We start from the raw sequence: 25,623 nt of genomic DNA, 5'->3' as shown, positions 1-25,623 counted from the left end.
GTACCATGGATTCAAACTGCTAAGACGTTGCTGTTTTCTCCTTGCCTTTGAACTACTTAGGCTCCTTTATAGTTTTACATCTGCAGAGACAGAGGATTCGTCCATTTTCATCTGGAGAACTGATTTGATGTATGCTTGGGCTGTGAGCATCCTCAGAATAGGAGCCACCTCATACCAAGAATCAAGGATAAAGTTTGTGAATCTATGATATTTAAAGGGACTTCTAAAATATGTAAGTCAGTATTGCTTAATTATGTGATGTGGTTCATAAATGGCACATAGTAGCAACTTGACGAACTATTCAAGTCTATAAATAATTTACATTTTTCTGTAAGCTCTTTCTCTATTTGAACAGATAGGTCAATTAAGTAATTTAAATAAGTATTATTTGTCATTCTGTTATTAATACAAAATAACATTTTTCTATAAGGGAATAGGGAAATTTGAAAGGAATGTTCTTTATACCCATCTCTGTTTATACAATAGTTTTGTGATTCTCTATTTATCTACTTTGTTTGGACAGTCTTCTCTTTATTTTAAATATTTATTTATTGAAGTAAATATTTATTTACTCTCCCAGTTAGCTGTCTGAAATTAGCAAAATTCTTGGCAAATGACAACGGTGTGGAAATTCCACAAGTCCTGCAAGTCCACTAAGTTTGCAGCAATACCAAGTTGACGAGCAGAACCTCTATAGTTTTCCCCTGGGTAATTTTTTTTCCTCTGCTGGAAAAACTAGATTGTTGCAGAAGGAGTCGCTGGCACGCACTTATTCCCATGCATCCAAAGGACAATGAAATAGTCCTGAGGATGCATTGGGATAATGGCTTTATATACACATGAAGATCCTAACTGTGAGGTGTTAACTGTGCTGGTGGCTAAAAAGTAAATAAACACTGGCTGAGTGTATCTGGAGTTTTCAGGAGCTTTCTGTTGGTGAGCAAAGTTGGAGCAGCACTGGAGCTGCCTGCCTGTTTCAGTTGCCTAAATCTCATGTCAACACAAACACCTTAAATAGCAAAGGCATCACTGACCAGTGGGGTCAAACTTCTCTTTAACTGCTCGTTTTTTTCAGGAAAATTAAGTTGCTAAAAGGTAGAAAGAATATGTTAATTCACATATTTTTCATGCACTCAGCCTCCTTTCCTTTTCTTGATCATTAAATACTTTGCATTTCTTTATATGTTAATTTTTGTAAAAAGAAATTAATATAAATGAAGGATAAAAGACTTGCATTTTTAATAGTTGTGTTACAGTCATCACCACAAGGCTCCAGACATGAATATCCTATTGTGATCTCCTACATGCCTTCATAACTTCAACCTTTTTTCCTCTGTCCACAGTTCATGCAAGAACTTGAATTTCTCATTAATGTTCCCTCATTTCTCTTGTGACTGTATCTTTTTGGTAAGACTAAATCTATCATAAATCCACACTTGAACTTTATATCCTTGTATGTAGTACTTTATATCCTTGTAGAAATATGTAGTATTTTGGGTAACAAGGTTGGATATGCAGACTAAAACCAGCCCCTCATAGCATTCTAAGTGCTTTTCAGAAAATTCATCCCATGGGAGTTAAAATACTACAGAGGCTTGTATACTTAAGAAATAGACTATTAAGGCAATATATTATGTTAGAGTTCAGTTGAATATGAATTATAGTATAAAAAAGTCACTTTCTTTTGCTCCACCAAAAAAAGTAGCTAAAACACTGATTATGTTAGCTGCCACATTTTGAATTAACATATAGACTGAAGGGTAAATTCTGTGCTTCTTAGACATGTGTAATTTAATTAGCATTTGTGGGATTTACTGGGATGGATTTTCCCCTTGGCGTATGCTATTGCAGGCAGGGAGGACATGGGCTGCTAGGGGCAGAGATCTGCCTGGAGTGGGCACCCGTGGAGAGAAGTGCCTGCATCTCTGAGGACCTGGCAGAGCTGACATGGGTCATGAAGTTCTGAGAAGATTTGTAATTACGGGGAAGTTCCTCAGCTGGTGAAAATAAGTAGAAATCTGCTTTGCAGGAGAAAGAGGTTCAGAAGATGCTTCTTGAGATCACAAGGTATAATTTAGTTGACAGAGACATCCTCTAAGAAACTTGTGTTGCTGTAGTGCTTCACAGGAATCTAAGTTAAAAAATAAGAATAATACTGCTTTTTGAGAGAACTAAAAAAAAAAAAAAAAAAAAAAAAAACACCAAAACAAAACACAAGTTATTGGGCAGTTTCATTGGTTATTTCTGCATTGTGGGCCTCCGTCAAAATCAAGACCAGTATTAAGGCTAATAATTAACTCTGTTGGCTGTCTTATTTCATGAGGAAATAATTAAATGTGTTCTTTAATATAAATTGCTCTTGATGTACATTGATAAATTATCACCCTTTGGAAGAACCTTCTCATTAGAGCTTATGAGAAGCACTGAAGACCTGCTAGTGTCTTTAAACACAACTGTATGAGCCTGATTTACTTTCCTTGAATTTTATATGGTTATAGCAGCTAAATCTTAGTTTTCTTTGATAACATACTTCTTTAAGTGGCTGTATACATCTATTCCTCTCTTTTATGCTATCTGCTAAAGCATGTGTTAACCATCATAAATTTTTGATGGATTGGACAATGCGTGGGACAAGGTAGTTCATTGCTAGTTGTGAGCTCCTTGCCAGCACAATTTGGCTTTCACCCTTCTTTCTGAGCACAGGTGCAGTACATGGAGCAGAGCTCCTGTTGCTTTTTCATAGTAGCTCAGCTCAATTAAGCAGAACTTTAAATCAGCTGTTTCACAAGAAAGCGTTGACTCACCTCTGTTACTGAAAAAAAGTTTTGCGAAATAAGGGCATCCACAACCTCAGTTTAAATGAACAGTGTCGCCCTGTCAAGGTGGAATAGAATCAGCCTGCTGATATGTTTCCCTTTGTGTTTTATTCATCTGGGTTAATAATCTGGGACTATTGATGGCTTTTTATTTCTTGGTTTATGTACAAGTCCTTTTTAAATTTGGTAAAGAAAACTTAAGAGTAGACGTGCACCATTTGGAACCATGTTTTGTATAAAGGTGATTTTATTCATTTAGTGCTGTGAAGAGAAAGTAAAAGTTAGGAGTGCAATGCAGCTGTGATGGTTCAGTGTTAAGCATCAATACCTGCACTCTTCATGTTATACAAAGATTTTGTCCATGCTGTCTAGTTAAATCAAGTGGAGCTTATTTGTTGTGTATATAATACATCATTTAAATGACACTTAAAAATAGGGCATTGTACAAATCACACTGTACTTAGTTATACCCAGTACCTTTCTGTGAGATTGCCTCGGATTCTCCCATGCCCCATGAGCTTTGAAAACCTCTGAAAAAAAGGACTTGTCTGAAGACTGAACACTTTGTGTTTACCATCTTAGCCATAGAGGAAGGAGAGTTTTTTCCAGAGGGTCTTACAGGTTTCAAAGGCTCTCTTGCAAGCATCTTTGTAGGATTGGGAACCAGTAGAGTCCAGTCTCAGCTTTCACTTGTGTTCACTTGTGTTCACACAAGTACTGCTTGAGCTTCTTTTCCTCCTTCATTCTCCCAGCCAGCCAAGTGCCAGTTCTAAACAGGCCCCAGAGACCATTACACTGCGTTGTAATGGTAGATAATATTCAAGTGCCAAATATTCCCTCTACTGCAGAAACTATGGAGCTGCTTTTTAGCATCTTGGTTATTTTCTCCTAGATATCTCCATCAAATCTCATAGTCAGTCTCAAGGCATGAGAGACTTGGAGAACAGAGCATCTTCCCCTGCTCTCTAGAAAACAGTTGCCATTCCCTGAGCTGAAAGCCAGCCCATGCTGGCTGTCACTACATCTGAGACCTTCAGGAATGTTTTGATTGCAAAGGAAAGACATGCAGAGATAGATGACTTAAAAATTGAGACACGTCAGTATATTCTAGTTTAGCATTTGGTTTGTAGATTTTGGTCGATACGTTAAAGAAAATACCAGGGCTTTTAGTTATTTCTGAGAGTGTGCTCTAAAATAAGAACTGCTCCTCTCACTGGCTGATAAGTGGATTAGTTTGCCAAATTAAAGCTTTAGTTAGGATGACAGTAGAAGAGAGTATTTGTCCTCAATCTCCATCAATGACTCTTGTCTCTAATGTTTCTTTTCTAGAAATTGAAAGAATACTGTATGCATGTTTGATATTGTATTTAGTCTCTCAAGATGACATCCCAGGTCTGATGTTCAATTAGGGAGTGCGGTTCTGTAATCCTTATTTAATTAGAACTCCTTGTCTTATTCCCTGGGAGCTGCATTTGTAATTGGATTCTCACAAGTGAGAATATGCAGAGGCCACCTCAAAGGGAAGTTGTAATTTGCTCATGTGTGTTACTTACCTGTAGTTCTTCGAGAATGTCTCCTCTGCATATTCACATTATGGGTCCTGTGCACCTTCTGTTTGTCCTCGAATTTCTAGTGCTCTACAGTTGCGGTGTTTAGTAAGAATAAGTGGAATATTGAGCACTGTACAACTCTTTCAAATCTCTGGTCGCTTGGTGTCATGAGATGGCACTTGTACAGTGCTAGTAGTCACCGATCTTCTAGGAAGTTCCTGTAGGTCATCAGCACTGGAGAACCAAAACCCACTGGTGTGAATATGCAAGGACAGCACTCTCAAAGAGCAAGCCAATGGTAAGTAGCCTTTCTTTGTCTTCTGTGATTAACCAAATGTTTCAAAACTTATTTCATAAATTTGCTATTTCCAAAATTGCTATGCTTTCCCTATGATAAAAACGTATTGAGATTAGGTTTAGAGCTGTTGCCTTTCTGGCAAAAAACAAGACAGTGTCTGTGTTTGTAAGTAGTCACTTCAGTTGTAGATTGATGTACTACTCTCAGCGTGTGGGTGTGTACACATATTTGAGCTAAAAATATATATTTCTTTCAGAGAAAAAGGCACAGTGCAGCATCATATATTTTACCGAGTTGCACTCTTCCAGTTGTATTATAGTAGATTAGATAAGTGTGAGTCACTGACCAGAAAAAGTCTTCTAATAGTATTAACAATGTTAATTCTCAAAACAGATTGTCCAAAAGAAAATCAAAGGTATATTGCTTTTCTCTTCTGAATTTTTTTTCTGAACTTTTGTTTCTTCCAGACATGGAATTCTGTGAGACTCCCCATATTCTGTGCTCTGGCTACCAAGCGGATTTACACGGGGTAGCAGAGCACAGTTACCCGCTGGAGATGGGATCCGACGTAGATACCGAAACAGAAGGTGCTGCCTCCCCAGATCATGCCCTGAGGATGTGGATGAGGGGGATGAAATCGGAACACAGCTCCTGTCTGTCCAGCCGGGCAAACTCAGCGTTGTCCCTCACTGACACTGACCATGAAAGGAAGTCTGATGGGGAGAATGGTAATAAAGAAATGCATCTAATTGACTGAATAGAAATAGTCATTTATTTCAGTCTTTCTTCTTCTACTTATCTTTCATTTTCCTTTTATTGTTTTGTTTTGGTTTTTTTCTTTTCCACCTTCGTTCTTAGGTCTCTGTATTATATGAAAGGCAAAAGGGTTATTTGGTATGTGTGTTGTATTTATAGTGTAGATTAAAAATAAGACAAAAAAATGAAACAATATTTTTGTTAAAATATCATTCTTCTAGAGACCACTTTCCCACATTCTCCATTTTATATCATAGGACATTTATCATTTGAGTTTAGTAGCCCATAAATTAGGTTCTAAAACAAATCTCTATATGTACATTTATATCACATTTTGTGTAGAATTGCTGGCTACACCTGAAGGTGTGCCTTTAGCAGTCAGACAGATTGAACAGGTCTTGGTTGTATCTCAGTTCTGTATCGATCAGCATATGGAGGGTGTGTTGCTGGATTAGGTTTTGAGGGGTGGTGGAATGGTTTTGGGGTTTTTCAGGGTTTTCTTTGATGGTTTTGGTTTTGTTTGTTTGTTTGTTTTAATATCCATTGTCTTTCAGGATCTTGTTACTTATTTACTTTTCAGGTGGTTTAGTGTGTCATAGAAGGGGAAAATGTGTATTTAATCAAGTAACATGGAGGAATTAATAATTTTTATTTCTGCATTAAAATTGATGAAAATATGTTCTAAATGTTAAAGACAATTTATTATGCTTAAGATGAACAAGCTTAGCTCATATTTTAGTTTCTGTATTTAATAGCTACATGTTATGGTAGTTCTAAAGGTAGTTAAATATGTATTTTTAACTTGTCAAAAGATAGGCAAACCAGTGAAAGTGGCAGATTGACACTTTAGTGTTGACAGTGATATATTTTAGTAGTTCTATAGTCATAAGATGAGAGTTCAGTCATGAATGTCATTTCTATACTTATGTATTTTGCATTTCTCAAATACGAAGCTGGTAACTTATAATTTCAGCTGTATGTTTGTCAATACTAATGGTAATGTCCAATATAGGTTCAAATATGTTAGATTGTCTGCTTGAGTTTCAAAAAATGTTTTAGTGCACAGCTTATTGTTTTATTAGGCACTCCTTTGAGGATTAAGCATTCTGCGTTGTATCATGTTGGTAGAATGAGTTCATTGACAGATGCCGCCCCGTTTGCAGGACGACCATGGGCTGCCTGTTGCCTTCCTGCTTCTACCACGTTCTGGTGGGCACGTCCTCTGTAAAGTGTTGTTGCATAAGGGCTTTGTGTTTGGGGCTGGGTTTTTTGTGTGTGTTTTCCTAAGACATTTGGATTTAGATGGTGTCTGAAGAAATCTGGTCTGCCTGGAATTGGTTGGCCCTCAAGTATGAAGATGATTTAATGGGAATGCTGCCTGAAAAAGGAATGTACTTGCTTGTACCATTTGGACTAAGAAATAAACATGGTCATTTATGTTTTAAAGTATCGGGAAGCCAATGTATTGAAAGTAGATTAAGCATATAACCAAGGTACATATTTTAGTCTGGAATGCAATGATGCAGCTGGGTATTCATGATGTTTTGCTACCCATACCAGTTGCACTAAATAAGTTATCTTGACATAGACAAAATTTATTACAGGTAACAAAATAAATGTTTTTGTTACCTTCATCATCCTACATCACAGGAACCATGGGTGAAGTGTCCTTAAGACAGAAACACATAATCATTGTGTTTCACCAACAAAGAATGGAGTGGTTTCTTCTAAATGTTTGTCTCAGAGAATGATTTGAATGAATTGAAACCTATTTCCTGCATGGTCTAGAATAGAACAGGTTGTCCTTTTGCATGTGGATTTAGTATTTGGTTCTTTGTAAGCTTTAGAAGACATTTTTAATTGGGGATTTGTGGTTTAAATACTTGACTATGAATTTTAACTAAATATTTGGGAGAGGAAGTAAGTTGGAAGAGAGAGAAACTGCAAGCACAAGCTCATTTGAACTCTTTAGTTGTCTCCAGGCAGGGTCAACAGAGCAGGTATCAGTGCTTCCTGTGGTGTCGAGTTGTTATAATGATTACAGTTTTGAAAGTTAATATGGATAAATTTGAAGGCTATGGCTCAAGCTATATTAGTTTATATTATCTAGTACTTCACAGGTAAGTTCATAGTCAAGATTCCTGATCCAGAGAGCACCATTTTTTCCATCTGGGTTGGCACTCAGTAGCAGAGCACTCTTCGAATACAGAAGTTAATAAATCTCTACTTAAATGAAGTAATAGATGGCACATCTTTCTGTTTCTATGCAGTCATTTGTGCCAGGGGCTTTATCAGAGAGCCACACATGTTGCGTTTATCCTCGCCAGCTCCTGCCATGGAAGCAGATTCTCTTTGTGCCAGCCAGTAACTTCTGTGGTGTGAAAATGAGTGAGCATAGAAGATCAGTTGCTGGAAGTTCATGAAATGCTAGTTTCCATGATACTGTCTAATTGCTAAAAAAATAGATATTTAGAAATTCTGGCTTTCAAAGGGTTGACCAAACTGTATGTGAGCACAACTATTTGTAACTGGAGTAAAATTAATGAGAAGATACAGTTGTTGCATTGTTTGAGAAAACTAATTGCTATTATTGTCTGTATTTTGAAAAGGTCACTTGGTTTTTGTTGGGTTTAGTTTATTTTTTTTCTCTATGAATACAATTCTGCTACAAATGCAGAGTAGTGCTTTTTGTGGTGACATTAGGACAACTAAGCATGTGGACTCTGGTAGACCTGCTTTCAGGATGTTTTTCACTTTATGTTGATCTGAAGCAAATATACTTTTGCTAATTTTATTCTGTTTAGATATTCCTTCAATTTCTCATATTCATTCAGAGCTCTAGCAGGAGGTTCCCTGACACAGGATAAATGTATTCTGAGTAGCACAATTATGTATTCTGAGTAGCCCAATTTGAGAATTTATTTGAGGATTATTTTCCTTCATAGACACACCAGCTCTGTCATAATCGCTGTTTAAACATACTCTGGTTGTTTTGGCAGCATAGAACAGATTGCGTGAAACACCAACATTCCGATATAAATTAGTGTTGTCGATGTTAATGGCAACTAATAATAGCCTATTAGTGCACAAAATGCCTTCAGCTTTGCCTGAGGCTGAGGAAAATATATATTAACTGCAAGTAATGAATGGGCAGTTTCTTGGGTATCATTGCTTATCTATGGCACAGTATAAATAGCTCTATTTAAACATGAGCAGTGTTACTCTATAATATGTGACTGTAAATTTCAGACAGAAACACTATGGAAAAACAATATCAAGAATAGTTACTTTGTTCCATTGAAGAAGACCGCATTTACCCTCAATTCACTGAAACAATGGTATCTGTCATTGCAGTGTATCAGAATGTGGTTTAGACTACTGGATTACTGAGCTGGCAAATTTCTTTATTCTTTCTGGAGGAAAGCCATGGTCCAGGAGATGGTACAATCCTGATCAAAATCTACATCACCTGATGTGGATCAGCATCCCACACTGAAAAGGAGACTACAGTCCATTTTGTATCCATATACTCTTCCCCATTAAATTGTTCATGCAGTTCTTATGTTTTGCTGTAGAGGACGTTTGTCTTGCTGTGAAGCCATGAATTTTAACCTGAAGTGCATTCGCGCCGTAATCCTTTTCTGAGCAGCAGTTGACTTGTTTGCACACCCATCAACTCTTTTACTTTTAGCTACCACAATACATCTCAGCTGAGGCTAGTACAGAACTTGAGCCATTTCTGCAATAACACAATTTTTAACTTGTTTTAGGGTGTCAGATTGTTTTGTAGAACTCCAATGGCTGTTTGGCTTACTCCTGATGTGTACTTAGATGTTTTTATGCAATTAGTTACTCCTTCTCTACTTAGTGAGAAGTAATATCAGACTACCGGATTCTCAGTACTGGATGAGTGCACTGTGAAGTGCACACTCAGCCTTGGAGCCAGATTCATGTTCAGTTCCTTTGGCTGCATTACATTATGGCAACTAGGCATTAGCTATAGTTCACAACAGCTTCTTTGAGATTTGTAGACAAGAAATTAAGGTGTTAGTACAGGCTGACATACCACTAGACTGGTTGTGGAATATAGCTTTAGAGTGCTTGAGATCTGGCCTGGTTATATTTTTTAAAATTATTTTATTCTTTCTTAACATCATTATATGGGATCAGATTATATTTGGAATAATTTTAATAATATCAGTAGTTTTAAACAGCAAACTGCAAAGGTAGAATAATAATATTAGCCATATATTAGTAAGTAGATGTAGTAGAGAAATCAGTAGGTTACAGATCTTGTCTGAGTTTAATGACACAAACATGTAAGGTTAATCTTGTGTAATTCACCTAAGTATTTGTTTTATACCCTGGGAGCAGTGATCCATTTATTAGAGCTTTTGACTCTCTCTAAATATCTGGGTTTTTTTCACTTGGATTGCTGGGCAGATGGGTGATTTTGGGACAAGTCACCTGAGATCTTTGCACATCAGATTCAGTATCCTAACAGTATCTGTTAAAGGGATGAAGATACTTAAGCATAATAGTAAAAGAAATATTGTAACTGCTGATGCTGTATGAGGAACACAGCTTTGTGAATGCTGTAGCTATTCAAACATGGGGACAATTTAGCTAAGGACAAGATTCTGATTTAATTTATCATACATGTCAATAGACCTGCTGTGAATTCACGCCTGTTTAAGTTACACTTGAATTTGGGTCTTCATAAAAATTTTGTGTTTAATGCAAGAAAGTGAGCATGTTAGCATTAATATTGTTGTTATTTACTGTTATTTTGTAAACAAGCCAGTCGTTAAGCTGATCTCTGGCTTTCTTATTTCTTCAGGAAATTGCAAGTAGAGCAGTTAGGTCAGATATGTGTAAGTAGCCTTGAAAATATAAAGGTAAATATCAGTCCTAATCACATTCTGTCTGTTCCATTTAATATTTTTCTCTTCGTTCCTAGCGTGCTTTGCTTTGCCTTTTCATTGTGGCATGGGTTGCATTCCTGGTTGTACATTCCTCTCTGTTGGGTGGTTTTAGTCACCCAATAGACTAAGGCAACTTCATCAACTTAAACCAAATACCAAGCTCTCATGGTGAATTTCCTTCAACTTCTGGAGTTTACTATAGCTTATGAGATATTCGATGTATGATACTCTCAGATGTTTAACAGAAAGGGCCACTGATCTTTCCTTCGCAAAAGACTTATCTTGCTTCAGTAGTATTTTTTTCTCATTACTGTTTAGATGGTATTTATTTTAGTTGCTTCTGCTGTTGTTTCAAAGAAGCCTCCTCAGTGTCAAAGGAAGGGCGTGAATCTCTGCGGTAACCCAGCGATGCCTTTTGGGGAGCATTGTGGTATTCATTGATATTGTAACTGCTCTGCTGGAGCTGTTAAGAGTGTAAGATGCTTTTGTTGACCTCAGAGTGGTTCCTTTGGAAATGTTACCATCTCAAAGGAAGAACATGAGTTATCTGAATTGCTTTGGATAAATGTGAGATGCTTCTGTAAGCACTGTAACGTCACCGCACTTGTAATATCTTCTATTACAAAAGAAATAAAATAGTATAAGAAAATCGTCTATTTGTGCCCCTAGTATTTAAGGCATTTATGAAATTGCTCATATATGGAAATGCAGCTAATGATTAGTAGTTTGTCAGTATTGTGGGGAAAATGCTGCCTTTAAACATTACTGTCTTCATTACTTTTTCTGACTGACAGGGGCATTGCATCTGCATAGCTGCTATTTTAATCTTTACAGTTTTCATATTGTATATTACAGTCAGTACACAACGTTAAAACATTCCCTTCCTTGTGTTTCTCTTTTAGGGACAACAAATGCTTATTTAGAGACAAATATCAAACAATGTTCAATATTTTACATTAAAGATAATGAAACAGTATTTAGAATGTATCAGAAATATTTTTTATATTCCGTAATCCAAATGACCTTTGCCCACAGTAAAAAGTTATCTGTACATTTGTACAAGGTTGTGTAATATTTTTAGCCCTGCAGTTTTGTTTTCTTTCACGGGTATCTAAATGAGGGGAGGGAGAGAAGCTTTAGGAGAACAGTCAGGTCTAATTTTTATCCCAGAAATGAGTAACTTAGCATTAGAGCTCAAAAAAAATCACTTGGCTTTCCTCCCATATATTATGCAGAAAGGATAGTGGGTATGGCTTAGGGAGCCTGTAGCAATATAAATTATTGCTCCTTCTTTCTTTTTAATCCTTTTGACTTTCTCAGGTGCAAATGAGCAGGCAGCAAAAGTATTTCCACAAATATTTTAAAGTGCAAAAGGGTGTTGTGGTGCTGCTGCAGTTGTTGGGAACTTGGTTTATCTGGGCTGCGATGGGGGAAGGTGCGGTGGGACACACCGGGCAGGGTGAAGGGTATCTGACTCGTCATTTCAGCAATCTTTGTGAGACTAGGGGGACGCTGAACTAAATTCTTCTTCTATAGTTGAACATCTACCATGAATTGAGCCAGCAATGTGCACTTGCAGCCCAGAAGGCCATTCCCATCTTGGGCTGCACCAAAAGGAGCGTGGTCAGCAGGCTGAGGGAGGTGATTCTGCCCCTCTGCTCCGCTCTGCCCAGACTCCACCTGCAGTTCTGTGTCCAGCTCTGGAACCCCCAGCACAGGAGAGACATGGACCTGTTGGAGAGGGGCCAGAGGGGGCCACCAAGGTGATCAGAGGGCTGGAACAGCTCTGCTGGGAGGACAGGCTGAGAGAGTTGGGCTTGTTCAGCCTGGAGAAGAGAAGCTCCGGGGAGACCTTATTGTGGCTTTTCAGTACTTAAAGCAGGGGCTTATAAGAAAGATGGAGACAAATTTTTTAGTAGGGACCATTGCAATAAGACAAGGAGTAATGATTTTACAGTGAAAGAGAGGAGGTTTAGGTTAGATGTAAGCAAGAAATGTTTTACACTGAGGATGGTGGGAGCCTGGCCCAGGTTGGCCAGAGAGGCGGTGGATGAACCGTCCCTGGAGACATCCCAGGCCAGGCTGGACGGGGCTCTGAGCAACCTGAGCTGGTGAAGATGTCCCTGCTCATGGCAGGGGTGGCACTGGGGAGCTGGGAAGGGCCCGGCAACCCAGACTGTTCTGTGATTCTATGTGGGTATCTCTGGACTAGTGTATTGCTGAGAACAGTTTGATTCTAAACACCCAACATATCTTTCTTGATATTTTATTTATGTTGTTTTATTATTAAGTTTGTAATACATTTTATTTCTCACCTCTTTTGGTTAAAATTGCAAATCTATTAAAAGATCAGAAATCTGATTTACAGAAACAACCTACAGACATATTTTATATGTATAACCTTTGGATTAAGTTAATTATTTTTGTTTAATACTGGTTTGCTTTTAATACGTATTTTGAAATACAAGCAATTCTCACTCATATGTTTTAAAATGTAAATGATCTTGGCAGCTAGAACGTGGTTTTCATCAAAGTTTGGAATATTCTGCTGAAAGCTGCCAGTGGAACCTCATTAGTGTGAAATATGGCTAGCAGGAAAACTTGTGCTCTCATCATAGAAGGTTATAGTTCAGGCTACTAGATAAATAAGATCAAATTACTCTTATTTGGTTCCTTCTACCCTCAGCCAGAATGGTTTTAAATGCAAAGATATTTAGAGCTTTTTGCTTCCCCTTGCAAAATGTTTTTCAGCTCTCCCAAACTTTAACATTGTGAGATAAAAAGAAGGGATCTAGCAAATGAGTCCAGGATTGGTAGAAAAGTGGAAAATACTGACAAATTATCCTTTTAGGTTCTAGCAAGGTTTAATCTAAATATAATTTCTTCTTGACAGTATGAGATCTCCTAAGAATTTATTGTCATCCTACCATGGATCACAAAAGTTTGCTCATTCTTCCTTTTCAGCCTTTTTTTTTGTTTTTACCCATTGAATTCATTGTTCATTAAATTACATGAGAAAGTCTTATCTTCCATTTTCAAATTTGTTAGTATTTCATTTCCTCTTGGGCTTAGGAGTAAGATGAAGATCAGCATAAATCTGTATTATTCAGAATTACAATTAGCATATCCCCATTTTCCAAATGGGAAATATTGATGGTATCAAATAGCTTTGGTTACACCACCTAGAAGAACCATAGAAAATGAAGTGGCTACTTTCCATGACTGCAACCTTCAGAGTCTTCACAAAGTGAAAGCTAAATCAGACATACTAGACTGTTTCTCACTTCTGCAATAGAAATAGGATAAGAATGGGAAGTTGTATATGAAATTACACAATTAGTTTGTACATGATTTGAATACTGCTTATTTCAGCTTGCTTTCATATACAGGCCTTACAAAATGATATTCATACCTAGCTCTGCACCCTGACTTTATATTTTGTAACATGAGCATTAGAGGAATTGTGTATAATTAGCTCATCTAGAATATGGGTCTAGGAGCACTGAATAATTCCTGCAGGCTGCTTCCTCTCCCTAACAGATGTCTTTGGGTAGTATTTTAATTAGAGTCACACATTCTGATGGTAATTATTGCCAGTGTTGTTTCTTTATCTTAAGTTTCTACTCCAGATGATTTGCAGTGTAGTTTTTATACATTGCTTTCCAATGCTGACCATCAGTTGAGCAGCACCCGTCAGCATCTGACCACAAGTTGTTCACCATGAGATGTATTGGCAGCACAGGGGAGCCGCCCTTCGGGCAACAGAAACCAAATGTTGTCACGTAATTCTGTCCCTTCGCCTTGGGTGTTATCTGGAAAAGGAACTGGGGAATGTCAGTGATTTGTAGGTTCTTTTATTCCATGAAACCACACTTCCTAAAATACTTATATGTGGGAGGAAATGCCTGCAAGTGAGGATGGCTTAGGACATCAGGTCAGGGTTGTTTGTCTCTCTTGCTAAAAACCTTGCTAAGAGCTACCAAAAGCATGTAAGAAACCCAAGGGACAAAAGTTAAGGGTACTTCTAACCTGTATAATGCTTCTCCATCCCCACCTCATCAGTTTTGTACATTTGAGGGATTTTATGTCTTCTCTGACATCATTAGAAATTTAAACAAGACAGCATTGTGCATCGGAACTCAAAGAAGAAAAATAACAGTATTTTAACTACAGACAAGTAAAAAGAAATGTTTGTAACTATTAAATGTCCTACTCTCCCCAGATGATATGCACGTTAGACAAATATGAACACATGAATATCGATGATTTTGAATTTCTGTGACTCCTCCAGCTCTAAGAATTTCTGCCTGGTTTTATTTCTCTGAAGATCCCATACAGTTTTAGCATTGGTTATGCTAATAAATACTGCAGAGTATGACTCTCAGTTGATGCAGCCAATGTTGTTTTATCTTAGGGGTATATTTGTGCAACAGTTGACTGTTATTGATGAACTGTTAATTTTCTTTTGGCTTTTGAATCTAGTCATTGTAATGAGCATTACCAAATATTGCTTCAGGCTTGTTTACATCAATGTAGTAAGCATGTCACTTGCTTTGGAGCTGAAATGAATTTGTAAATGAGCTTGGAATACTTCATGGTGATTTATTCTTGTCTTTTCCAAAATATTGTTACATTTCCTATGAATCAAATACCACAGCCAAGGAAGATTCAAAAGTATTTCCTGTGGGAATGGGTGAAGCCGTTTCTTTAATGGATCTCCTATTAAAGAGAGTTTTCATGTGGTGTCTTCACCTGTAGTATCTGCACCATATTGTCACTCCACTTAGCTCTAACTCACTGGTGGGCTGTCGGGCATTTTTAACAGCGTTGAGTGGCTCTCTCCTACACTCCCAAGCAATGCCTTTGTCTTATGGAAAGACAGCAAGTAGAAAGGGGTCTTTGTGCCACAAACACACCCCAGGTTTGCCATGATTAGTCAGTGGAGCAAAACACAATCAAAAAGGTCTTACTCACATCTTTCAACGTGGCTTTGAAATGCAATATGTTTTTCACTCTCTGCCTACAATTATTTTTGAGTAAATGTAAAACATAAATTAATACATGCATTTCATATGTACCAAAGCCACAGTGAGTGTTCATTATACTTAAGTGTCCTTCTCATTGCTTTGTCCAACAGCCATTTCAAGTGGCACTTTTGGTTTGAGTACAATGTATTTGATTAACTTTTCCCCAAACAGTGCTTCTGAGACAGCAACCTTTCTGTTATTGTCCCGTCATGCTAAGGTCTTTTAGAGCAAGGATTTTACTGATTGTTGAAGTGGCAGAATCATAATGCATGCTTTGAATTTGTTTTTCTGTGTAATTTATAAGGAAGGTGATAGTGATGAAGTCTCATCTCTAGTCACAGAAACTGTTTTTGAAAAGTCAAGATTGAGATAGTGAATATGCACCTCACTTAACATTGTGGTTGCCTTCCTGGTATGATTATAAAAGGCTCGACCAGAGATCATGGCTTGATAAATAAGGTGATATAAATTTTCTTTGTAGTATCTCACTCAAATTAGCTCAGCATAAATGAAAAGCCATGTTTATGCTTGGCTTTGCAGCCTAGATTTCCCTGTCTGGGAATGGTGCAACAATATAGTCAACTTCTACAGGTCTTAATGTGCTATTTTGACTCTAAAGATCTATTTTTACCTCAGTCGTGTGAATGTGAGTGAAAGAGCCATCCTTTTGTGGAACAGAGGGAGGAGCGGGAAGCTCCTGCTCTGAGGAGGATGCTACCCTGGGTTGTGAGCAGTATGTGTTTGCCCATAGGCAGTCAGTGCACATGGGGTGAGCTGCTGGTGTTCTGCCAATTCCCTGCTGCCTTTTGGTGTCTTCTCAGTGCCAGTGGCATAAGGGATGCTGCAGTCCTGAGAAATCTGCCTGCTTTGATAGGAGGAGAATGTGAGAGATGATCCATGGTGCAGGTGCACAAGGAAGCCACTGCGTCCCACCTCTGCCTCACCCTGGTTTAGCATCATGCTGATTAAGGGTTTTTCAAAAATGCTCAGCCCTTCCCTCTCCTGGCTTAGAAATTGGTAAGAACATGGCTGTGCCAGCACTTCTCCATTGCTTCCATAAAGGAAGACTTTCCCTCCCATTCTGTGTGAGCCTGTGGGCTACTGAGATCTGGGAGCCCTGGGGAAGGTGGGCACAGTGGCCATGGGCACAGTGGCCATTGGCCAGGACTTCGCTGCCAAAGACAAAAGAGCTCAAATGTTTTTTCTTCCAGAGCACCTGTTTTTATTCACCATTTAGAACTGCAGTTCTTCCTTTCTAACAAGGGACACTGCCCAAATGCTTTGTGGGGATGTGCTCAATGTGTCTACAACTCTCTTTTATGTCTTTGCCCATGGGGAAAAGTATAATTGAGTTCTTCATCAAGCCTGTGTGGCTGTGTGTTCAGTCAGTACAATGTTCATCTTGACTTGCCTATTGATGGTTGCATTGATTATTTTTATCCTAGCCTGTGATCCTATCTCCATTCTCGCTTTTTAATTTTTATAGTTCACTTCCTTGTGAACAGCAAATTCAGCTGTGATTGGTCGTGTGCATATTTTGTTAGAAAAAGAATCACCTGAATACAGATTTCTCCATAGTAGCTAATAACCTACAGTACTTGGAAGCTCCTGCTTCTTTTTATAACCTATCTTTTTTCCAATACATTTTCTGATTACTGCACTACGGTTCGAATTTTATTGGATCACTTTAGAGCATAATAATTCATTTCTGATCCCTAGTACCTCTCGTCCATGTCTGAAGTGCTCCACATTATTTCAGTCACTCGTTTTTGTTTACATCTTTTCTCTGAAGACAGTCTGCTGCGTTTTGCCTCAAAATATCTTTCTGGCTGGCATCACCATTTTAGTCTTGTGATATCCAATTTCTTTTTAATACAAAATCAAATAGAAAGCATTTTCTGTACTTTACCAGCCAACTATAGCAGAATTTTTTGAGCCTTCTTGTAGGAGTCTTATAAATCAGTTGGTGGCTAATAATGCCAAAAAACCCCTAAATTATAAAGTTCTGAAAAATAAAAGGAAAAAAAAAGGATATTGTTCTATAATGAATGCATTTTTAAACAATACTACAGTTGCACATACAATAAAATGAGCATGTTTAAAAGCAGTTACTTTAGAATTTAAACAGTGCTTATTAATGTTAAATAAAAAGTCATAATAGGTAAACAGTCTGAATAAAATTGGGGGTTTGCATAAATGTTTGTTCATTGCATCAATATTTGTTCATTTGTTGCTTCTATAATAGATTGGAAAGAATTATCTATCTTCTGCTTAGGAAAAAGAAAAAAAAGAAAAAAAAACAAAAACAAAAACAAAAACATACCCCTTAATGTTTCAGAAAGCTACACCCAAGCCTGCATCTCGGTTCAGTTTCTCTCTCAGACGCATAAGAACTCTTAGGGTACTGAATCATGGCCAGATTTATGGCAAGAAGCGTCTGTTTAGAGAAATGGCAGTGAGTTGACATTTTCAAATGGTTTCATATTATTTTCTTCCAAAGCTTTAGGTTTGTGTGGTCATGAAATTTGATCTAATTCCTGGCTGTGAGGTCCTGTAAGCTGATGGGGGCTCTAGACAGCTGGCAGAGCCCAGGTTGCAGCTTCCCACCGGGGAGGTTTGCATTAGGAGTCAGAAAGCAGGGGCAGAAATAACCTGCAGCCGGGTTGGGAGCAGCGAGGATAGGCCACAAAGTGGAGATGTTGGCTGTTAGCTTTGTCAGCTCAAATCATGTTTTGATGATCATCTTTGACAGCAGTTCCCTGAATCGCCAGAAACCCAGTCTCCTGCACTGCTATCCCTGTCGTGGCTGCCCTTTCCATATGTAATGATGTAATTTGCAGTTCTATATGCCCATGGGGAAAAAAACAGTAGTTGAATACTCTTTGAAATATAGTTGCCTAGTTCAGATGTACAACATATCTGCCCAAAATACGTGGCAGGAGCTTCCCATCCTGCTGCTGCCCCTCATTCCTGCTGTAAGGCTGCTTGCCTCCCTTAAATTCTCCTTGTGTCCTCTGAGGACATCAACACATTTCTGTGATGATGTAGATAAAGCCTTTGATAATATTCTGAAGCGTGAATCCTAAACAAGTATCAGTGTACTGATAAAGCTGGAAAACAAAGCTAACTTAAGAAGTGGAAAAAGGAGGTATTAAAGTAGTTTTAAAACATCTATATAATTTTCCAAAGCAGTCATTCCTGGAGAACTGGGACTCGCTAACACTCCAGTGATGCAGAGAGAGGTCATTTGAAGTGTATGTCAGCCACTTTGTGGGTGCCTTCTAGGTCACAAATTTGGGGCTGACTGCTTACTTGTTCTGGTAGGTGTCAAATACACACCTACTCTGTCTCAGTACAGCTGCTTCTTGTAGCAGCTTGAACAGTTTGAGCCCTGGCAGCATTTATATACCTCATAAATGTGAGTGGTCGCACTGAAAACAGTCGCTACTCAAATTAAAAAGGTAAGCGGGTGAAAAGTGAGAAATGTGTCTCAGTTGATAAATTTGCTGTTGGTTTTTAGCTTGATTTGCACAACCGATACATCAAAATTTCAGTTAATTTGAGAAGTGTTTCAAAACTCCCCCAATTAGAGAACCCCTCCTTCTGTTTTCATATATTGATCCGTGTGCAAATACAAGAAAATCAAACATCTCAAAAAACAGCTGACTGGGCAGTCAAGCGTTTGCTCCTGTTCACATGAATAAAAATTGTATTTGGAGGAGTTCCTCAATTGGCTTATGTCAGGCAGCTGGTGTTGGTAATTTCCGATTTGAACCCTTATTTGGATGCTTCCAATGACCCACTGGAATAGGAAGAAGAGAAGTAGGGATAGTTGTCTAGAAATTCTCCACTACAAGTAGGTCTTTCTTACAGGCACACTGTATCTTGCTGATTTAATTACTTCTAAAAATATTTTCTGGTTTGTTTTAGTGATCTGAACACAGGTGACAGGTATTTTAATGTATTTGTTTTTCTGATTGGTGATTTTACTTGATTAAGAATAGCAGAAGAAGGATCAACCTTCTATTAATCTAACCTGATTGATTTTAAATGCCTACCAGATTCAATGGCATTTCATACCACTACATCTTTGAATTAATTTCCTTGACTTTTCTTTTGAATGAAGCTTGTTTCTACTAATGAAAGGGCACACAGGGGATTAGTTAGAGATGTGCTTCTGGGTCACCTCAGTTGTGTGATAAGCTGATAACTATGACTGAAATTTGTAGTCATCCTAAAGGAAAACAGAGAAGTAGAAAGCCCGGTTCCATTGAGCTGTTGTTTCAGAAGGTGAAACATGACAAATTGTAGTGATGAAAAAGCTGCAGTTACTCCCAGTTAATTCTGGGTGGAATTTTAAACATTTGGAAACAGTCTGGTTGTGCTCATAACTCCAGATTGCCTCTTTATAGGTTGTACAGTATTACTTTGAAACCCTTACCTATGTTCAGTATACACAATAAAGTTTATCAGTTAATGGAATAGTAGGAAAAATACAAAAAAAAAGCCTAATCAGAAAATGACACTGTCATAGAAACAGGTCCCAAGCAATGGTTTTTGGTTACTGTGTTAACCTTTTCACTTGGCAGTTTTCTAGTCTCCTAAACAGTGCTTCCAAACAGAGAATTTTGTTATTTGTATTACAAGAATGCTAATAGATTCTTATCAGAATCAAGTTTTATATTAGTTCACATTACACAGATATGGTTAAAAGATGAGCCAGTCCTCTGAAGAGCCAAAATGGTATACATATATTGATTATTTTATCTATTATCTTTCACAGGTTCATTCTGAGCCTCATATAATATGCATAAAGCTCTTCGATACAGAATTTTGTTATTAACTGTGAAGAACTTCATGATTATCCTTATCTGTTATTAAGATGGTATCAGGTCAGAATTTGCACAAATATTAGTTTCTACATAAGAAAGCTTTTATTATGTCAAGGATAATTGATTTTTATATTTTTGATTTATTGAAACCTGTGTTTAGAAACAATTACCAAGTATAGTTAAATATAATGGGTTTGATTTTAAAATCATAGATAATGTAGCTATTTATTACCATTTAGCTGGTTACCTTTTTAATATCTAAATCATGGTGGGTGGGGACAGCACAGTATGCTACAGTATCCATGTACATGAAGATCATTATGAGAAACTGTAGTAAAAGATGTCAGAAATGTGCTTCTTATCTGATATTTAAGCTGCAGACATTAAAACATCATTGCTGACACAGAAGTCAATACAGAACACTTCAAATATCCACAAGGATATACGAAAAAATGAATGAGATTCAGTGTGGGGGACAGTAACCCAATATAAAATATTTAATAGGAACTACTTTGGAAAGCGGTAATGCTGAAAGGGACCGTAAGGGCCAGTAAATGAGATAAATGAAGCCAACAAGTTAAATGCGACTTTGGGCTGCCTATATACACACATCCTGTCAGGGGTCTATGAAATACAGCGATACCGCTAAGACTTCTCTGACAAGTCAGTTCTGGGCATTTTAACACTAGGGATGTATAAAATAAAGAAACTCTCAGAGGAGCGCAAAATGCAATTACCTCTTTGGGACTTGTTATTCAGGGAAAGATTATTTTTTAAAAGGTCTGAATCCATACAGAATGTTTGAGTTGTCACTCACGTAACTCTGAAACAAGTAGAGGGGACAGAGAGGGAAGAGCTATAGAGCATCACAGATGTTTCACTAAGAATGCCGTGCAGAATATACAGCAGAATATATCTGCCAGCAAACACAGACCCAGCAATGTTGGTTCAATAGCTCTAATTGTCAGTCTGAGAAATTTAAATATGAAATCAAAGTCATTTTTTAAACCGTGTAGTCGTTCAACACAGGAATCATTCACCAATAGACAGGAAGTCCTTAGTACTTGGAGCCCTTAGGGGCTGAATGTTTCTCAGACTGTGCTTGAGCTGAGCCTTGCATGACGCGGGTCAGCCGGGGCTCGCGGGCTGAAGCTGGAGTTCTGGTTCTGAAGGTGATCAGACTGGATGGGTGCATTGGCTCGTCCTTTGCTTCAGAATCTGTAAAGCTAGTGTGTTTTTACTGACTGTTAAATATTTCAAATGTGTCTATTTTAGAGCAGTATGAAGCAATAAATGAAGTGGTAGAGGTTTTGTGGCCACAGTTGTTTAAAACCAGCCGACACAATTGAGTATATGCTATAGAGGACATGACAGGCATGTGATTCATTGACTGCAGTTCTTCATCAGTTTGTAGTTGAAGGAAATAACCTAATAGATCTTTCCATCTCTGACTTGTGTGATATTGTCTAGAGTTCTAGCAGCTGCCCTTAACATTTGGCAACTGGCCCAAGCCTGAAAATTAATGCTAATAAATTAATTTTCTATAAGCTAATAAGGACAAAGGCCACTCAATCTGTTGTTTATATGGAAAGCTTATTGAATCTGAATACTATACATTTGGGAATGAGCCAGTAGAATCCATTTGTAAAATAATAATGCCAAGATATCAGAAAAGTACGTGTGCAGTAATCAGTAATTCATTAACTAAAGGGGAGTTTGGGTAGAATGCAGGTCAAGATATTTATCTATGGTAACCCAAACAGACAAATGTTTATTAAAGCTTTAAGCAAAGGAATTAGAGAAATACACATCTAATCAAAGTGTGCCAAGATTAAATCAGAACCTTCCCTTCATTATCCTGCTGCATCGCTGCCCTTCCCTGAGGAGGTGTAAATCACGGCTTCCTTTCCTCCTGTATGGTTTGCACGTCAGACTCAAGGCATGGCAGAGTCTGTTTCTTATTAAAAAATTGCCATCTATTCCAGTGTGTTGGCTTTTCTGCCTCAGCTGGGGCTTGTAGTCTTCTGGTGGGTCTAGGCAGATTTAATTTTTCAGTTCCCAGGACTCTTGATTGAGGGTGGACACTTCTAATTAATCCACTTTGCATTTTGAGTAGCTGATTTCCAAAGTCCCTGTCAGTGTCAGTGCAGTGTGTCTCACCTGTGATTACTTTTCATGTCATCTGTCAGAAACAGGCTTTGCCAAATACTAGCTTTGGAAAATTTTGAATTGTGGATTTTGTAAGTGTCTTGAGCAAATCTGTACATCTTGCCAAACACTTGATACAGATAACGGAAATCCTCTGTTATTATTTCTGTCTTTGCTTCAGAATTATAGCATTGACCTCATATAAAGAAAAAGATTAAATCCTTTCATATTTAAATTAACGAGTTTTCAGCTAAAATCTAAGTAAGAAATTTTGTAGTTTTATTATGAATTGGGAACTTGTTGAATACTATTCTGTAATTTGACCTACTGACTCAAAAATTTACAGTCTGCCATGCTTTTGCTAGACTTTCATCTCAAGTTAGTTACCTTGTGGCAAGAACACCTTTTAAAAAAGGAAGACATTGTGAAAGTGGCTACTAATTAGTAGAGCTTGTTTTGCTTTTTTGAATGTAATGATCTAAAACCAGTCTGATTAACTCATCTCTGGTTCTCCACTGCACACTGCTGAGTACGCTGTGCATGAGATGAGTCCTCATCTGTCTTTATTTCAGGTATATTATAGGTGGGAAGTACATCATCTGGGCTGTTATCTATGTCTTCACTGGTGTCACAGTAACTTCTTTCCCCTCTAAATCATGTATCTGCAGACATTGTCTACAGGATGTGTCTTTTACTGCACAGGACTGATGACTCTCTCTTTTAGCAGTCAGTCCTTTGCTTATCCTTAGCTTAAAATTAATGTGAAGAGATAGTTCTGCTTGTCTAAAACTTACATACTATTTCCTTAGAAAAGAACTAACAGTGATTTTCTTATCCGTGGGCTGGCATGTGACTAATTTGATGCCAGTGGAAAAAATTAAGGTGCCTTGAAACAAATGTTGTAAATCAGGTGCTATCATCATTCATTGAGAACCAGAGAAAATGGACTTAAATGTGAACATAAAGCAATATATTTACCACAATAGATCGGTGTTTTAAAACAAGTTTACAAAAGCACTTGGAGTGTGTAGCTGGCTACCTTCTCTTTTATTATCTATTGCACTTGTGTGTTACTGTTTTTTGTGGCTGCTGCATCAAGTGGGGCAGAATAATGCACCAAAGGCATTTTATTATCTCACACTAGAGCGTTACACTTCCTGACTGCCCTATCAACATTAAGGCGTATAAAACGTGACCCTTGGCCTAGAATTTTTTTAGCGAGGTCCAGAATCCGAGTTGTGCGTCAGTCTGGTTTTGTTTTGCAAGCGCAGCAAGCGACCGTGACGGCCACGAGCTCGGGCAGTGCTGGGCTGTGGCATCGGGCGCTGGGCTGTGGCAGCGGGCAGGCGCCGCCGGCCGAGCGGCTCAGCCCAGCTCAGCACTGGTGGCAAAGCTCAGTCAAAATTTGTTTTGTTTGTAGAAGTAGCAGTATATTTATATAGCTTCTGACCATTTCCTTGGGTGAAAACATTTGTTTGAACTGGGATTTTTACCCGAGGAAGGGCTGCGTGATTTGACAGACCTTGAGCGAGTTGCCAGAATAGGAAGAGACATTTGAAAATGCAAGCTCTGTTGCTAGCATCATCGTGCTCAATTCTGCTACCTCATCATGTGTTAGCTTAGAAGTGCTAATAACAGATCATGGCAAGGGCACTTGTGCAAGTACACGTGACTAAATTAATTTAATTATTGCTATCCCTTGCATGCTGACTAATCCAGACATTCTATGAATGAGAAGGTGTCAGCCCTGCTGTATAATCCCACTTATATGGGAGCAAAATTTGCTTCATCATGTCGTTAAAGCAAATACTGAAATCTCTACCTTTATTCTTCATATATGCAGAGATCACAGAGAAGTGAACAGGTCAAGGAAGTAAGACTGTATGTGTGTGTGTGTGTTATTGTTTAAATTATTATGCCATGAAATCAAACAAAACACATTCCCAAGGAAGTTGGAATAATGAGCTTCTGTAGTTGTGTATGGATGTGTAAAGGTAAAAAAGGTCTGGAACAGAGAAAATCATGTTCCAGTGTCAGTTATAATAAATGTTCACTGGTAAATTAAAAGCTTCAAGCAAAAAGAATTTTACAGTGTGTCACCACGTTTGTTAAATTTGAATTTTTACAGCAGTACTGAATATTCTTGTCTGCCTATTGGTACATTTTAGTGTTGGTTACTTTTTCGTGTGAAAAATGTTGCTTTTCTGTATTTATGCTCTTTCTGTTATGACAATGATAATTATTCTAAGAATATCAAATCTAGTTGTCAAAAAATTTCTAGTGTCAGAATTAAAGGTGTATATGCATATGCATTATGTTACAGTCACTATTTACATTTTCTGCTTCTGCCCTCTCAGGACCCCTCTCATATTGAATGAGCAGAATGGAATGTGCCAGCATGGTGGCAAGCTATTCAATATTTTTGCTTATTTTAATTGTTCAATGTATAGCCTTGAGCCTCATTTATTACCACTATTGCATCCCTGTTCTTACAACAGTATTAATTTTCTGTTGGCAATTCTGTGCTGCTCATCTTTAGAGTATTCAAATACTTCACATATGCTAATGTATTAATATTTCTTTTTGCAATAACCCTCGGAAACAGTGGGGGTATTACCTCCCTTTTATGGGTGGTGAACTCACATACACACACATTAAGTGAAAGACACCTGCTAAATTTGGGCATCTAATCTGAACTGTTCAACATGTGATCTTTTTTCCAGAATATTTCAAACATGAGTGCACTATAGTACTAAGAATAGCTCATGCTGGCTTAAGTTACATCTCTGTATGTTTATAAAATGGCAAAAGAAGTGAAATTATCACATGGCATCAGTTGGTTTTGAGCAGTTCCTAACATCTGGGTTCAATACAAACATTTGCACTACTTGAAGAGCTAAAGAACTTTTGATAGCAGTAGCAAGCTATCGTCTTCTCTTTGGAAGCAACACTGAAAGGCAAAGAAATCCATGTATTGCTGTTTGGCTTCACAAATGTTAATTGACAGCTCGCCTTTTTTCTTTTTTTTGTTTCCTCCGTTTCTGGAGGTTGACTTCTTGTGCTGGTATGGTCTCAGTCACTTTCTTTCCAAGCCTGAGCTTTGCCCCAGAGCTTTTCTCCTACTTAATTTCTTATTTCTGGGCTTTCTATTCAAATTCTAGTGATCTTACCACAGCAGTCTTAAAGAGATCTAATCTCGCTGTTCCTGCTCAAATCGTTCTTGTGTGCTCATCTCTTCTCTCCTTTTGCATCTTAGTCTGTTTTAATGATC

The 25,623-nt window shown here is 37.9% G+C and overlaps 1 protein-coding gene across 2 annotated transcripts in view; it reads left to right on the top strand.

The window, feature by feature from the left end:
• The window catches only part of TENM1 (teneurin transmembrane protein 1), a gene marked incomplete at both ends in the record, with an annotated part of 235,534 nt that overhangs the window by 21,434 nt on the left and 188,477 nt on the right, over window positions 1-25,623 (top strand). For both annotated transcript variants that reach the window (XM_082062122.1, XM_082062121.1), the window contains one exon: window positions 5,132-5,392. In XM_082062122.1, coding sequence (XP_081918248.1) covers window positions 5,132-5,392 — 261 coding nt within the window. The remainder of the gene's footprint in view (window positions 1-5,131; window positions 5,393-25,623) is intronic.

This window comes from Streptopelia decaocto (genome assembly GCF_964273445.1).
Source record: "Streptopelia decaocto genome assembly, chromosome: 10".
NCBI lineage: Eukaryota > Metazoa > Chordata > Aves > Columbiformes > Columbidae > Streptopelia > Streptopelia decaocto.
Note: the sequence above shows the minus strand (reverse complement) of the source record. Positions and strands in the feature narration are given on the sequence as shown.